Below are 14,438 nucleotides of genomic sequence, written 5' to 3' on the forward strand. Positions count from 1 at the left end.
GAAGTCTTGGCTATTGGGAGCACCTACGTAGAACACCCGCACTCCGGAATGAGATTTCCACATTGGACAATTCGAGCAGTATGTACAACTACTTGCCCGCGAGAGAGTTTGTTCTGCTGTGTTTGTTTGCACAGATAGGTACCCTTACTAGGTTGATAGCCGATGGGTGCTGGGGCGGGCCTCTGGCCAGTGCTAGTGCTCTGGCGACTAGCTCAGCCTAGCTGAGCTGGATGGCTGGGTCGTCTCGTCCAATGGGGTGTAAAGGACCCATGCTGTCAAGGCCACTAGACAAGAACCCAACTTGGTAGTCGATGCAGCCCCATGAGTCAAGCGGCCGTTAGTACCATGGCAAAGAAGCCTTGGAGAAGAACATTTGAGTGGATTGTGTGTAAAGAGATCGAGATGAAGCCGGACGGTCGGTCCAGTTCCCATCTCTTGACGTAACCGCACGCCGCGCGAGAGGATCTCTGCGTTGACCCGGAAGACAGCCCACGCCGCAATATGGATGGCGTTGAGAAAGACGGCATCGAGAGCAATTGCCGGGCCAAACATGCGCACACCCCGTCAGAGGCCGTGGCTGCAATGCAGTCATAATCATACACGTACAGCGACTGTAAACTCAGTCGACTCGTCGCCGAATGGGAGCAGGGCGCAGGGCGGGTTTCGTCCGAAGTAGGTAGCTTTCTTCGGGTGCCGTAGTGGTAGCAGCACCTGAGTCCTAGCCTCGTCCGGTTAGTTGCCAATGGCAGCAGATCCAAGGAATATCTAATGCCATCGTCACCTGCGATTAAACCATGGCAATCTCGTCCTCATTGCCTCCGCGGAACGAGGCAGAGAGTCCCATTTGGCCGGCTACTAAGTATGGTGTCGTTTGATCCTCGTATCAGAAGTGCCAAACTGATGTAATCGATTGCTTATCCAGCCATGTGTAAATCGCTACTCCAAAACTCTATTATAGGAGCCGGCAGCAGGTTAGCAGGCGGGATGATGTCGTCGCTCGCGGATCCCGACCCGGAGTCATAGTAGTATTTCCTTCCTTTCCTCGAAGCTGCCAAGTCCAGTCCAAGATGGCAGAGGATTATCGACTCCCGTGGTCCCGGCTTACTTGCATGGATCGGTCTCACCACCAAATTGATCATTCTTAAGCGACTCGCTCAGAATCCAAGTGTAACCCTGACACACTGGCACTACACGATGACTGCACACCCTCTTCCGCATCTGACATGCATACATGAGTCAGGACTGAAGGCAAACAAGTTGACGATAATCGGGAATCGGTACTTTTGCTCCTCCCCAACGTCAGCGATGCAATGGACCAAGTGCCAAGGGGGGTCTGGATGATACCTGTTTTCCTGGGTCCAGGCGCCAACCTGCTCTCTTGGTGTTTGGGGACGAGAATCATTACGAGTGTGTTCGATCGATACGTTTGGAGTAGCGCCCACAGCGCATCCAAGCACGAAGTCCCAGAATTGCTTCTTCTATTCTCAACAAAAAGTGGCTCGCAGCAGCAGATCATTGGCTACCGTAACTGAATCCGGCTGGCTGGCCTCGGTCTCCCCCTGGCACCTGGCTGAATTGAATCCTCCGTGCATATGCCTGAAGCAGCTACGACATCAAACGTCAGTTAACCTTCAGCTTGGTAGGCGAGAAGCTGGCGATTCCATGGTGGGAGTGGTTCGTTACCTCGAAAACCATCAGATCCCCAAGTTACTTGACATCCAAGCCGGAGCAGAGGAGGCCTATCAGACCTCTTCCCCTCCATGATACTTCTAGATCTGCACTCATAATGGAGGCACCTCAACCCACGAGACGCGCAACACAGATATCCCCACATGTTGAAGCTCAAAGCGTCAACTTGAGCGCCACATCGATCATCCAGTTGGTGCGTGTACTGTACGGTACAGTATACTCCAGTTCCCCATCCCATCTTATCTCCTCATCTCGTCCCAAGTCCAGAGACAGGCTGTCGAGGCTCTTGCGTCGCAGTAGCGTCTTTCCTCGCCGACTCCGAGGTTCGGGCTCGGCGTCTTTTATTACCGTCATCATTAGCATTGTCATTAAGTGCAGGTGCGGGAGCCAGCCAGCCAGCAAGTAGCAAGAGGCTCTGCCTGCTCGTTGCGTTGTGCAGACAGACTCGAGCGACACCCGCCTTGTTTTGTTATTTTCTAGATAGCTTCCAAACACCACATATCGTGTTCGAATATCCAATATTGGCCAATACTCGAGTTAGAGGCAAACCAACTTGACTCACCTTGGGAACAAGGTTACAATTTCCATGTGGCATCTGCAGCCACGGACTCTTAGATTACATTAGCCCTCGCTCCGGTTCTTGGTTTGCCTTCGACTGGGACCGGTACTGCTACATGTTACCGTGCTTATAAGACGGGGGAGAGTGGCTTGCGGCCTTGTTTGCGCTCATAACACATAACTCATAAACTCCCTCCGGCACCTATCGAGCAAGGACGGAAGCCACTCGGAGGAAGTTCCTTTTCTCTCCATCTCCTGCCCCGTTTGTTGTCGTCGCACAGCATTTACTCCGTGATAAATCACACCTTTCTGCTCTGCTCTGCTCTTCTCTGCTCTGCTCTGCCCTCTGCTCTCTGCTCTCTGCTGCTACTCCGTACTCAACAAGGACAAACCAAACAGCCTTGATCCTGGCCTGTTGGCGTGGTCAACTAGCCACTTCCCTGGACCTTGAACCTGGACCTGGACCCTTTGGAAATTTAGTCGCGTCAAGCCGCCGCTGGCTTTAAACGACTCCATTTCCATCAAGCCCAATTATCCATTACACATACAGTACCCCATAACTGCTCATCTCCATCCATCCCTAACCCCGACCGCCTCCTTCGTAAAGCCTACGGCGGCCAAAAATCTGGGAACCCGTCTCTGGTCGCCTGGGAAGTACTTTCCCTTTCTGTCTGGCCTGGTGCGGTACAAGCAGCAAGCAGGTTAGAGACAAGAGCAAGTAAAAAGATCCCGTACTTGTGACCGGCCTTGCGCCGAAGCCTAACTACTCCCCCCCATAAGCGGCAATTCATACATTTGCAGGGGGTGGATGCAGGTGCAGGTGCGCCTGCCTATACATGTACACACACAACCTACCTGCCCTACATAACATCTTATGATACCTCATTAAGTCAACATCCCTCGCAACCCATCCTTTTATTTTCCCGCCTGGCGAGATCTCTTGTTATTCTCTCTTGGTTGCACACAGTTGAATTTGGATATATCTCTGTTCTCTTGTTGACTTGACTTGGTTTGCATTCCGACCTACATCTACGTCCCCCCTCCAAAAAGGCCGTTGGCGATTTATTGCTGCCCATCCATCAGCAGCACGTACTACTTTCCAGAAGTGCCCTAGCGCTTGTACTCGCTCCTCTTTCACTGCTGTCTCCCACTTCCTCTCGCGTTGCCTCTCTCGCCCGGATCTTATTCAGAGGAACCCCACATCGCTGCCATGAGAGGCATAGGTTCTTGGTTGACAGGCAAGACGGGTACATCCACGACAAATAGTAGTAATAACACCCCCGAGCACCCGTCTGCCAGCCGCACCAGCAACGATACGTTTGTAGGCGATTCCGCTGTCGCCGCCGCCGCTGCTCCTACACCATCTTCTTCACATTCTCTCGACTCGCCCTCACCCTCACCACAGCCTGCGACGCCTGTCGACACGACAAGTAGTGCCTTTTTCGACCATTCATCCACTAGCAAGGCGCAACCCATCAATATCGCCACCCCGAACATCCGTTCTTCGTCGTCACAATCACCCACCACTTTAAACGATTTGGACCACCACAACAACAGCACTCAAAATTCCCAGAGCAAACCCCTCCAAAAACAGGTGCATAGCGATTCAAGCTTTATTGACGACATCACTACCGACTACATCCAAGCCGATACAGACGGTGACCTTGACATGACTGCACCAGGTCTGGACACGGCCTTTGGCCGTGGTCGTCATGATTCCTTTGTGAGCGCTGGGCCCAAGCCCATCTCCATGAACATCAACCGCGACCAGGCACGCACCCGCCGTGAAAGTCTTGCAGGCAGCCTTATGAACGGCATGAGCTGGGGAGGTTTATCCGTCGGAAGCTTCATCCGCGACGAGTAAGTTATTGCCATCTCGCGCACCATAACCCCGCGTCGATTGCTGGTGTTTGAGACACTAGCATAGAGTTCTTGACGTATAAGTCGCATCGTCCACTGACCCTTCTGCGACAGCCTCATGGTGACGGGCTCGCCCTTCACGGGCGCACAGCCGTCGTCCTCGTTCCATTCTTCGTCGTACATTCCTAAAATGGAAGCCGAATATCTGCGCAATTTTGTGTGCTGCGATCAGAAGCTGGATACGATGCACGATCTTTTACGCCACTATGAGACAGTCCACACGAACAACAATGTGCAACCGAACAGGACAAATGTCATGGGTCAGCGGCTGTCGATTAGCAGAGCATCGGGGTCTGGCTCCGCGCTGGCTGGTGCACCGCATAACGGACAGGGCTTCGCACCCACCAGCGGTGGCTTTGGTCTCGGCCAACAAGGCCGCAACATTGCAAGCAACGGAAATGGCCTGGGTTTCGGGGGTATCCAAATGGGTCGGCAACACTCAGGGCTGGACGGTTCAGCCCACAAGCAATCGCAGCTGCTCAATGTGCAAGCTCACGATGACCTTGATGCGATGGGCGACATGGAGATGGAAGACGCCGTCGGCCATATGGAACTTGATGACAGTACCCATCGTACCATTCAGCAAACCCGGCAGATGTTTGGCCAGCAGCAACGGCCGCAGCTGCAACTCAACTTGAACGGCACCAATATGCAACAGCAAGCGCTTCGGACCTCGCAACCCTCGACACCTGGCACTACCGGCTTCGGTTTCCAGAACAACCCTACTGTGTCCTCGGTAAACACACCAACCCTCACTACCCAGCAACCCAATGGAGTCGATGACGGCCTCGGTGGGATGGGCAATCTGACAGATTTCGGCGACTTCTCTCAAGACCTTGGCTTCTTTATCGACGACCCAGCCAAGCGCCTGTACAGCCCGAATGGAGCTTCCGCACAACAGCGGGCTTTGCAGCAGCAAATGGCGCAGTTCGGCCTGGATCAATCTCAGTTCGGCGACATTACTGATCCTCAGCAATTGGCTATGCTGCAGCGTGCCATTGGTGGCAACCCGAATGGTCTTATGATACCCCGTGAGGAGGACAAGCCATTCAAATGTCCTGTCATAGGATGCGAGAAGGCGTACAAGAACCAGAACGGTCTCAAGTAAGTTTTCTTCGTCGGGAATAGTTGTGTTGTTCCGTTGGCTCTTGGAATGCGGCTGCTAATCGTTCGTGTAAGGTACCACAAACAACACGGCCATCAAACACAACAGTTGCACGAAAATGGAGATGGCACGTTCTCCATTGTCAACCCAGAAACGTCGGCCCCCTACCCCGGCGAAATGGGCATGGAGAAAGAGAAGCCTCACAAGTGCGAGTGGTGCAACAAGCGATATAAGAACCTGAACGGTCTCAAATACGTAAGTTTAGGGTTTCTCCCTTGCGCGGCCATTGGGGTCATCTAGTGGCTAACACATGCCGCAGCACAAACTTCATTCACCACCCTGCGAAGCCATGGCTCAGATGGCCGAGTTGAAGGCTCAGCTAGCCGGCGGCGGTGCTACTGGCAACCCGATGAACCTCAACTTACCGGACACGCTAAATCTCAGCACCATCAACAACATGAACATGTCCCACGGCCTACCCGGCATTGGCGAAGATATGCAGATGTGATCGGGGCCGTCTTCTTGACAGCACGATCGCGTGCCATTGCTTGTCACCTTCCGCAGCAGCACCCAATCGTGTAAGGAACACGAAAGGTGCAGCTCTGGGCTCCTTCTCCAACTTAGACATTTCACACATAGACTGGATACAGCGAGCCCTTTCACCACGGCCTCGGAGGCCTCCGCGTACGGCTCGGAAAAGTCAGGGTTTCCATCATGCATTTGGGCTGGCGTTTGAGATTGCTTTTGAACGGTTGATTGCCGTTATATACCCCGATAGACTTGACGCTTGCATCACTCGGTATACGAAAAAACACCTTATATCAGTGAGGTGAGGAAGGGATGGTGGTTATAAAAAGTTACTCGTGTTTTGTTCGATTACTGCCGTAGCGTTGTCATTCATTGTCCTGCATTCCCCTCTACTCGTTCTGTACGTACCCAAAAGCACATAGGCGTTTTTGATTCATGAATCTACAATATTCTATTTACATGCCGTCTCCGACAGCTCGGGCCAGGACCGTGATATGTCGGCTAGGAAGCTAATTGGCAAGGCGTGTGTAGCTGCTGTCTGTCGATCACAAGCCTCGCGCCAGGCCGGACGGGCCGGACCAATACATTGGCTGGATGCGGCATGTGGCATGTGGCATGCAGCATGTGGCAGTCCGGGAAAATGAGGCCTCTACGTCAGCGACGCCAGCCATCATGTGAAGGTTTCAAGCTGGGTGGAAGTTCGGCAAGGGGTGTTCATGAAGGTGGACCGAGGACAGGTACTGAACAGGACCCCGTCAAGCCAGCCCACCATACAAGCAATGACTCGCGACGCAAGCCCGCAGGCTACAACCATGGCAACTTGCCCTGCCCGACGCTAAGGCGGGCTTTGCAGGTCCCGGCCCAGTGTGTCCATGCACGCACGACGTTACCAAGTAACAAGGCAGCGAGAGCCGCCTGTGCATTGAATGACTGACGTGACGTGCGTATTTCACACACATCACAATCTTCTGGTGTATCCATCTAGATGTATCGTGACCTAACGACGCACATACCGACACCCAATTGGGCAAGAATATGGACCGGGATATGCGATGATGCTACCCTTTTCTGAATGCGAATGCCGAAGATGCCAATATCGATCATGTCCAGGCCTGCGTCTTTCGTCCATTCGCCGTCACCATCGTGAGAAATGCGAGATGGCACAAAACGAAACCAAAAAAAAAAACACGGTAACAGGGGTGGCGGCGATGGCGGCGGCGTTACCTGCGACCAATACCACTACCACTACCACCAAACGGCGCCGAGGCGGCAAGACGGCCCTGGATCTTTATTGGTCCTCGAGGTTTTCTCCCTTCTTTTGCCAGCTCCAGGAACGGGCGAACACCACGATCCCTTCGTCTAGACCCAGGGCCTATAGATCGTTTATTCGCGAAGCGGGCTGGCGCGCCCCCGTTTCTGATTACATGTGCATCATTTCATTCCCATCAAAACCCGACCTTTTTGCTTCCTACTCTGGTCCGTATAGTACAGCTGATCACGTTTTAGACCAACCAATCGCGCCGTCTCTCTCTTTACTAAGCACCTTACTAACCCTTTAAAAGAGCCGAAGCAAAAAGCTATTACGTCCTCGGTAGCCAAGTCGCCCCGAGATATCACCATGGCAAGCGCCGTCGGGGCGGGGAGGGGAGGGGTTCGAGGAGGAGGGCATGTAGCATGGCAAGTATGGAACAACAGCAGTGGGCTGGGACGTAACGCCGCGACTGGCGAAGGGTCCAATTCGCCTCCTCTTGCGGGTTTGCCGTGCATATATGTCTCGTGGTGCTCTCATCTTACATACAGAGGGGAGATGGAAATCTCTCCCAACGTGCGTGCATGCATGCATGGTTGTTGACGCCACAGTTCACCCGAACGACACCCTGACACCCTGACTGGAGAGGAGAAGAGGCTCCTTCAGCCCTTGTGCAAGACGAAGCTAAAGTAGCCGCCTGCCTAGTCTTCTCAAAGAATGGACTGCTAAATCAAGGCCCCTCCCCGCGCTGCAGTTCCGCACCCAGGCCAGGGGCGGGTCGGATCCAGAAGTCGGGATGGGATGGGATGGGATTGGATGCTTTGTCATCGTATACCTACTCACGCCTCAGTAAGTGCATGCAATCAGACTCCCCAACACACAAGCCAACGTCTGTGACCTGCTTTTTTCCTCCCACAGATACATGCTCCGTACGAACGCACGTTTTCTTTTCCCTCTATTTCCTGTGGGGCTGAGAGATCGTTACAAGCAATGCGTCTTGCGACTCGCCCGGGGCAGGGTTTCTTTCCTCCCAAGTGCCGACGCCGGGTTTCGCGGCAGCTCCCAATAATTCTGTCTCGCTTGCACGCCTGCCCGTCAAGTCGTCTGCTCGCTTGCCAACCTCGTCTCCCCCTCCCCGTCCCCCTCCCTCCACTCTGATAGTACGTCTCAGGGTCACCATGTGCCATGGGCCAGCCGTAGTGCGTGGATACTCAACGAAAGAACCCAACGAGCTTGAAACTCTGGGCCCCCCGGAGACGAGTGACGAGTGGTAGCCGGGGTCCGCCCGCCCATCTCATTGTAGCAGAACTGTCCGAAATCAAGATCCCTCCCATGCTGATCAAATCTGGATATCAAGGCCCTAGTTCTGCGTGATGGAGTCTTCTTTCTTTCATTCGGCCGAGCTACGGTTCGAGCGTCTAATTGCCTAATTCGCCGTCTTCTCCCTCTACTCCCTCTACTCCTACTACTATACAGTGCGTCCCAGAAACCAGCAGGAAGCAACACTTTTATGTATCCATCTTGGCACCGCTGCTAAACTAGTAGTAATACATGATCATGTGGATAAGGACCCCTATTCTGCAACGTTGCGACGTTGTTCTTTGATGAACATGTGAACCCCTCCCCGCATATGCCAAATTCCTTTCCCAACTCCTAGCTAAATGTCATACTCGTAAGCAAAAGCAATGGGCTGGTCTCCAGACAGTGGGCATGCCTGGCATGCACAGCAAACCCCGTAATCTTATACCGCTCACGTAAATCATGCCGTTCTATACCCCTCATTTTGCCGCCGCCACTCGCTCTCCACGAGCTGTGACTCAAGTCGACGGCCCCTACCTTACAGAGGTACCACCTGCATCTGCCAGATATCCTCTCCTCGCCACCATCGTTGACGATTATGGACTTGCTAAGCAAGATCCATGCCTTCCGAGTCATCAATGTCCGAGGGTAAAGCTTGTGTACGATCGCTGCTGATGCTATCCTTGCGAGACATGCTAGAGTTGTCGAATCGATTGCCGTAGTTTCCATCAACATACTCCAGCTCTTCTCCGCCGATGACGCGACCTTCCGTGTCAATCTCCTGAGATAACTCAACGAGCGCGGTGCGTGGAAGACGTAGAAACCCTTGTGTTCGGACGATTCTTCCCCAATTCGTGAGGCAAAACGACGCAGCCCTCTTTCTCAACCACTCTTCGTTGGCCAGGCCTGCACAGTACCAGATGATGCAGGCATGAATGACATCTAATTCTTTGGCCAGCCGGTTGACACACAGGAGACGGAGATGCGGGATGTTGTAGATATTCGACATGACAAGCAACCCTGCGACATCAGCAAGATCGTTCACGCCGTCCTCTGCGTGAATGCTATCCGTATACAAGTAGTTGAGGAATGCTTTCACCACGCTGTACGGTTCGGGGATGTGCATCTTCTTGGTGTGGAATTCCGCCATTTGCGCACTGTACATCCGTGCAAAGTGTGGCCATCGAGCTTGGAGAATGAGTTTGTGGACATATATAGGCGGTGATGTCGGCGCATCCGGGGCGAGCCAGTTCTGATCAGACGGAATTTCGCTGGCCCGGAATTGGCCAGCACTCATCATGTCATCATCCTCGTAGTCTCCAGCAAGAGCAGTGATGATGAAATCTGTGCCGCTGCCTGACTCTGGCGGCTGGTTGAAAAGTTTTGCAAGGTCTGATCCCAGACCCTTTGAGGGCTGTTCATGCGCCCTCTGAAAAGACGGTCTTGATGATTCGGCCCGTGGCTCTGGCGCGTTATTCCCAAGGAAACCATACCGCCGGAGATCAATTTCCACAATGTCACTCAGGTACTCTTCAGAGACTGCAGGAACCATGTCATGGCCCGAATTGTCTTTGGGACAGCCAAGTAGCCAGGCCTTTGTGCCATCCTCATTCATGGTACAGTAGTGCCAATCGTAACCTGCCTTGAAGATCTCACGTCCTTCAGCTAGTTTCTGCCAGCGCAAAGCTCCTAGGTCAAGCGAGGATAACGAGCAATCTTTCGGGGCTATGGTAGCTGCGGGAGTTACAAAGTCGAGGAGTGTCCCTGCAGAATAGATGTGAAAATGCCTCCCAGCACCTTGCGACGGAACATTGGCGCCAGAAACAAACTTCATGGCCGATATAGACCCAGGGGCCATGGGAGCATATGTCTTGAGCTGGAAAGAAGGGGTGTTGACTTGTGCCGTCCGTGAATTGGCAGCATAGCCCGAAGCCCCTATGACCGTGGGGCTACTGATAGAATATGGCTGGCGTGGTGATCCTGTTGTCCGGCTGATAGATGAGTGCCTGTCTGACGCGCCCATATGAGGGCTTGTTTCAAAGGCAGGGTTGCCCTTTAGATCAAGCCACCACAAATCCCCAGTCTTGTCCATATCCTCGCTGAGGCCGCCGAAAACCCACAGCCTGTCACCCCAGATGTATGCGGAATGGTCGAAGCGGCTTACAAAGCGCCAAGATTTGGACCACGTGTAAGTCTTCAGATCGAGATAACAGATATCGTCGAGAACGTAGTTGTCGTGGCCCGTGATGCCACCGATGATGAAAAGCTTGTCTTCATGCAAAACGGCGGCGTGGCGGGCTCTGCCCTTGGGAACAGGGCCATTGACATGTGGCTGCATCCAGTGCGCCGTTTTGAGATCGAACACTATCAGATCCGAGAGGTAGGTGCGGTGCTCGTTTTCGCCGCCGAACACGAGAAGTTTGTCGCCTTGGTATAGCGTCGCGGTGTGGCCTGAGAACCGTGTATTAGCGGGCGAGTAAAGAGTCTGCGCGTCGAATAATACTTACCCATTCTGACCCCCGGGATGTCGCCAAAGTTGTCCACGAGACTCCATTGATGGCTGATAAGATCTAACTTCAAGACGTGGTTGTATACCTCGTCGGTATACTGGTCGAACCCGCCAAAGGCGTATATGTGATTGCTGCCACAGTAAGTCACGGAGGCGTTGACGAGGCATGCCGGGCGCGAACCCAGAGTTCTTGTGACTTTTGGCCGATAGCTTCCGTCAATCATGGTCCGGTTCTTTATCGGAGAGTTGGGCATGACAAAGGTGTTGTTGGACGATGCGACCGAGGCCGGGGTTCCTACGTTGGAGGCCATTGGGGAGAAACTTGGTGTTGCTGATGGTGGGACTGGGACTTGGGGCGGCGGGAGAACGATGGCATTCGAAAAGGAAGAGGAGGCCGATGCCGATGTTGGTGCCGGAGGGCCGCCAAAGAGGGACGTTTGGCAGCTTCCTGGTTGCTGCTGGTCCATGTCGGGTCGGGGCCGATATCGAAGGGTAGGCAGGCAGACGAAGGCAGGCGCGGGCGGCGTTGATCGGCTATGCGAGCATTGCGTGCTTCGAATAGCAGCAATATATGACACAGGAAGCGACGCCTGGGACCTGGGATGGGTGAATCGGGATTGCTGGCTGGCAGTCAGTCCGAGTCGATGTCGCTATCTGATCTGATCCAGTGGGACTTTTTGAGTTACGTTATCGCAAGAGTCAGTAGCGGTAGCCTTGCCTGTGATCAGATGCATTCGCTAGTCAGCGCCCAACGGGGGATCAAGCCACACTCAGCACCGCCCCCAGAGCACACTAGCCACAATTTTAAGGGATCTGCAAGGGGGTCGTCGTTCCCCCACTTTCGGTTGCTCTCTTGTTGCCCGCCCTACGGTTGCCCGGCCATTGCCTGTCCAGATGCTGGAAGGGGAAACTTGTTTTTATAAAGTTCCCTTTCCTTGGGAGTAGCAATTACCGTCTCCTTCCCTTCCCTCATGCTACATACAACATCTCTCCCACACCCGCTTTCCTCCAGCTTCTCTTCAAGCTCTCTATCACCTGCAACTCCTAGCGAGTCTACCATCCAAACCTTTCACAAAGAAGCCAATCCAGTCTCGGTCTATTAGATCTCATCGCTGTCTTACCAGCCATTTGATCGCCCTGCCGACTAGAGCCGTTCTTCGTGAAGGCAACCTTCGATTTATCGAGCACATCAACGACAGATTACTAACACGACAACACAATTTCCAGGAACCATTAGCTTGAGTCTCTTGGATTTCGCTCGGTTACTTCGGCGCTTCCACCTGTCCATACTCACTCTACACACTTTCTCTCACACACACCTCGGGGTGCTAGATAGACAACATGGCGTCCGCCGCAGTGTCCACCCCTCTCAAGTCTCACACGGGATTGTTCTCCTCCCGCACCGCTTGTGGTCGCATGCCCCTGACTCCTTCGCCTCGCCAACGACAAGTCACTGCCTCCAACGTCGACTCATCTCCCTTCACCCCGGAGAGGAAGTCCAGTGACGTCACTCGTCCTTCGAACAAGTCCGTGTACGGAGGTAACCTTTCTTCACACTTCGCCAAGGCCTCAAGGTCACACCGTGACTCTCCCAAGGCCAAGTCCAACAAGTCCAACATTGCCCGCGAAGCTTCGACTCCCCCGCAAAGCTCTCGAGCTCGGCGTCTCAAACTTTACCCTCGTCGGTACTGGCAACAAGGCGACCAAGACGACCCCCACCTCAGGTGGTGTCAAGCCCAAGAAGGTATCGGTCAGGAAACAACAGCCGAGCAAGACTACCGTCACATACGCTGCCGACCGCTTCATTCCCAACCGAAGCAACAGCTCTGCAATTGCCAACGCTGGCTCGGGCAAGCTCGACATCCAAGACAAACAGCGGCCCAAGTCCAGCGCCAACGAGCCTTCGACCGTTCTCTCTTCGGCCGCAGATGAAGCCATTGCCGCCCTTGAAGGACTCAACATCAACGACGACGATGACACCACCTCATACTCGCGTCCCTCGCCCAACAGCGTTGCCTACCAAGACTCCCTTGCCAACGCTTGTGGTGTCAATCTGAACACCCGCATTCTCCAATTCAAGCCTGCCCCCCGGAGTCGTCTAAGCCCATCGACCTCAGACAGCAGTACAACCGACCTCTTAAGGCCGCTAACGCCCCGGCTCAGTTCCGCCGCCGCGTGGCAACTGCTCCTGAGCGCGTCCTCGATGCCCCGGGTCTTATCGATGACTACTACCTAAACCTCCTCGACTGGAGCAGCGGCAACCAAGTCGCAATTGGTCTGGAGCGCAATGTCTACGTCTGGTCCGCTGATGAGGGTAGCGTCAGCTGCCTGCTGGAGACGAATCCTGATACCTACGTCAGCAGCGTTAAGTGGTCTGGTGACGGTGCCTACGTCAGCGTTGGTCTCGGAACCGGTGAGGTCCAGATCTGGGACGTGGCCGAGGGCCAGAAGATCCGAAGCATGTTTGGCCATGATACCCGTGTTGGTGTCATGGGCTGGAACAAGCACCTCCTTTCCACCGGTGCTCGCAGTGGTCTCGTCTTCAACCACGATGTTCGTATCGCCGAGCACAAGGTTGCCGAGCTCGTGTCACACACTTCCGAGGTCTGCGGCCTTGAGTGGCGCGCCGATGGTGCTCAGCTGGCCACTGGCGGCAACGACAACTTGGTGTCGATTTGGGATGCCCGTTCCCTGGCTGTGCCCAAGTTCACCAAGACCAACCACAAGGCTGCCGTCAAGGCCCTCGCTTGGTGCCCCTGGAACGCTAACCTTCTTGCGACTGGAGGTGGCTCATACGATCGCCACATCCACTTCTGGAACACCACCTCCGGTGCTCGCGTCAACAGCATCGACACCGGTTCTCAGGTGACCAGCTTGCGCTGGAGCACCAGCTACAAGGAGATTGTCAGCTCTAGCGGTTTCCCCGACAACTCGTTGAGCATCTGGAGCTACCCTACTCTGGTCCGCAACGTCGAGATTCCCGCTCACGAGAGCCGAGTTCTTCACAGCTGTCTCAGCCCCGACGGCCAGATGCTTGCCACTGCCGGTAAGTTTGCTGATCCCCATGTCTCTATGTTTTGATATCGTCGCTAACACATTTTACCAGCTGCCGATGAGAGCTTGAAGTTCTGGAAGGTGTTTGAGAAAAAGGCTGGCGCCTCCTCGTCCGGCGTTGGTGCTAGCGGTTCTTCCGGCAAGGCCGAGATGACCAAGCAAATGACTATCCGATAAACCCATGGTCGGTAAATAAGTGTGAATGTCAGACCCCGCGTCAACAGAGATCAACAGTAGGTATTTACGGTTTCATTCTGGCATTTCCGGTACTGCGGTTTTGAGGTCTTAAAGTCATTTCAGCGAGGAGTTGGGAAACAGCATCAGCCCCGATTTTGGCTTTGGTCATGAGAAACGTTTATTGCGCAGCACAGCACGCAACGCCCCAAGGGGCACAAAGATACCATCACATCAAGAGGAGTTCACGATTGTTCAATTACTTGTACTGTATAATTATAGGGGCGTTTTAGGAAAACTGAGGACAATTCGTATATACAGGGCTCGATGCCCTTCCTGCTGAACATGTTTCT

At 53.9% G+C, this 14,438-nt stretch overlaps 4 protein-coding genes across 4 annotated transcripts; 2 read left to right on the forward strand and 2 right to left on the reverse strand.

Moving 5' to 3' along the window:
• Nucleotides 1–1,842: 1,842 nt before the first annotated feature.
• Nucleotides 1,843–2,043, reverse strand: PG998_010865 (uncharacterized protein; the record flags this gene model as incomplete). The annotated part of the gene is made up of 1 exon (XM_066877681.1): nucleotides 1,843–2,043. One exon carries the CDS (start codon nucleotides 2,041–2,043, stop codon nucleotides 1,843–1,845), a length of 201 nt encoding a protein of 66 aa, XP_066726735.1.
• Nucleotides 2,044–3,457: 1,414 nt separating this feature from the next.
• PG998_010866 (uncharacterized protein) lies at nucleotides 3,458–5,780 on the forward strand (the record flags this gene model as incomplete). Its single annotated transcript, XM_066877682.1, has 4 exons — nucleotides 3,458–4,107; nucleotides 4,222–5,271; nucleotides 5,347–5,527; nucleotides 5,592–5,780. 4 exons carry the CDS (start codon nucleotides 3,458–3,460, stop codon nucleotides 5,778–5,780), a joined length of 2,070 nt encoding a protein of 689 aa, XP_066726736.1.
• A 3,175-nt stretch (nucleotides 5,781–8,955) lies between these two features.
• On the reverse strand, nucleotides 8,956–11,324 carry PG998_010867 (kelch repeat protein; the record flags this gene model as incomplete). The annotated part of the gene is made up of 2 exons (XM_066877683.1): nucleotides 8,956–10,799; nucleotides 10,856–11,324. The coding sequence occupies 2 exons, from the start codon at nucleotides 11,322–11,324 to the stop codon at nucleotides 8,956–8,958; spliced, it is 2,313 nt and encodes a 770-aa protein (XP_066726737.1).
• An 874-nt stretch (nucleotides 11,325–12,198) lies between these two features.
• On the forward strand, nucleotides 12,199–14,088 carry PG998_010868 (cell division cycle 20- cofactor-APC complex; the record flags this gene model as incomplete). Its single annotated transcript, XM_066877684.1, has 4 exons — nucleotides 12,199–12,397; nucleotides 12,507–12,902; nucleotides 12,938–13,903; nucleotides 13,964–14,088. 4 exons carry the CDS (start codon nucleotides 12,199–12,201, stop codon nucleotides 14,086–14,088), a joined length of 1,686 nt encoding a protein of 561 aa, XP_066726738.1.
• Between the last annotated feature and the right edge of the window lie 350 nt (nucleotides 14,089–14,438).

The sequence above is a fragment of the Apiospora kogelbergensis genome (assembly GCF_038363985.1).
Source record: "Apiospora kogelbergensis strain CBS 113332 chromosome Unknown utg000007l_segment0_segment0, whole genome shotgun sequence".
NCBI classification, from domain to species: domain Eukaryota; kingdom Fungi; phylum Ascomycota; class Sordariomycetes; order Amphisphaeriales; family Apiosporaceae; genus Apiospora; species Apiospora kogelbergensis.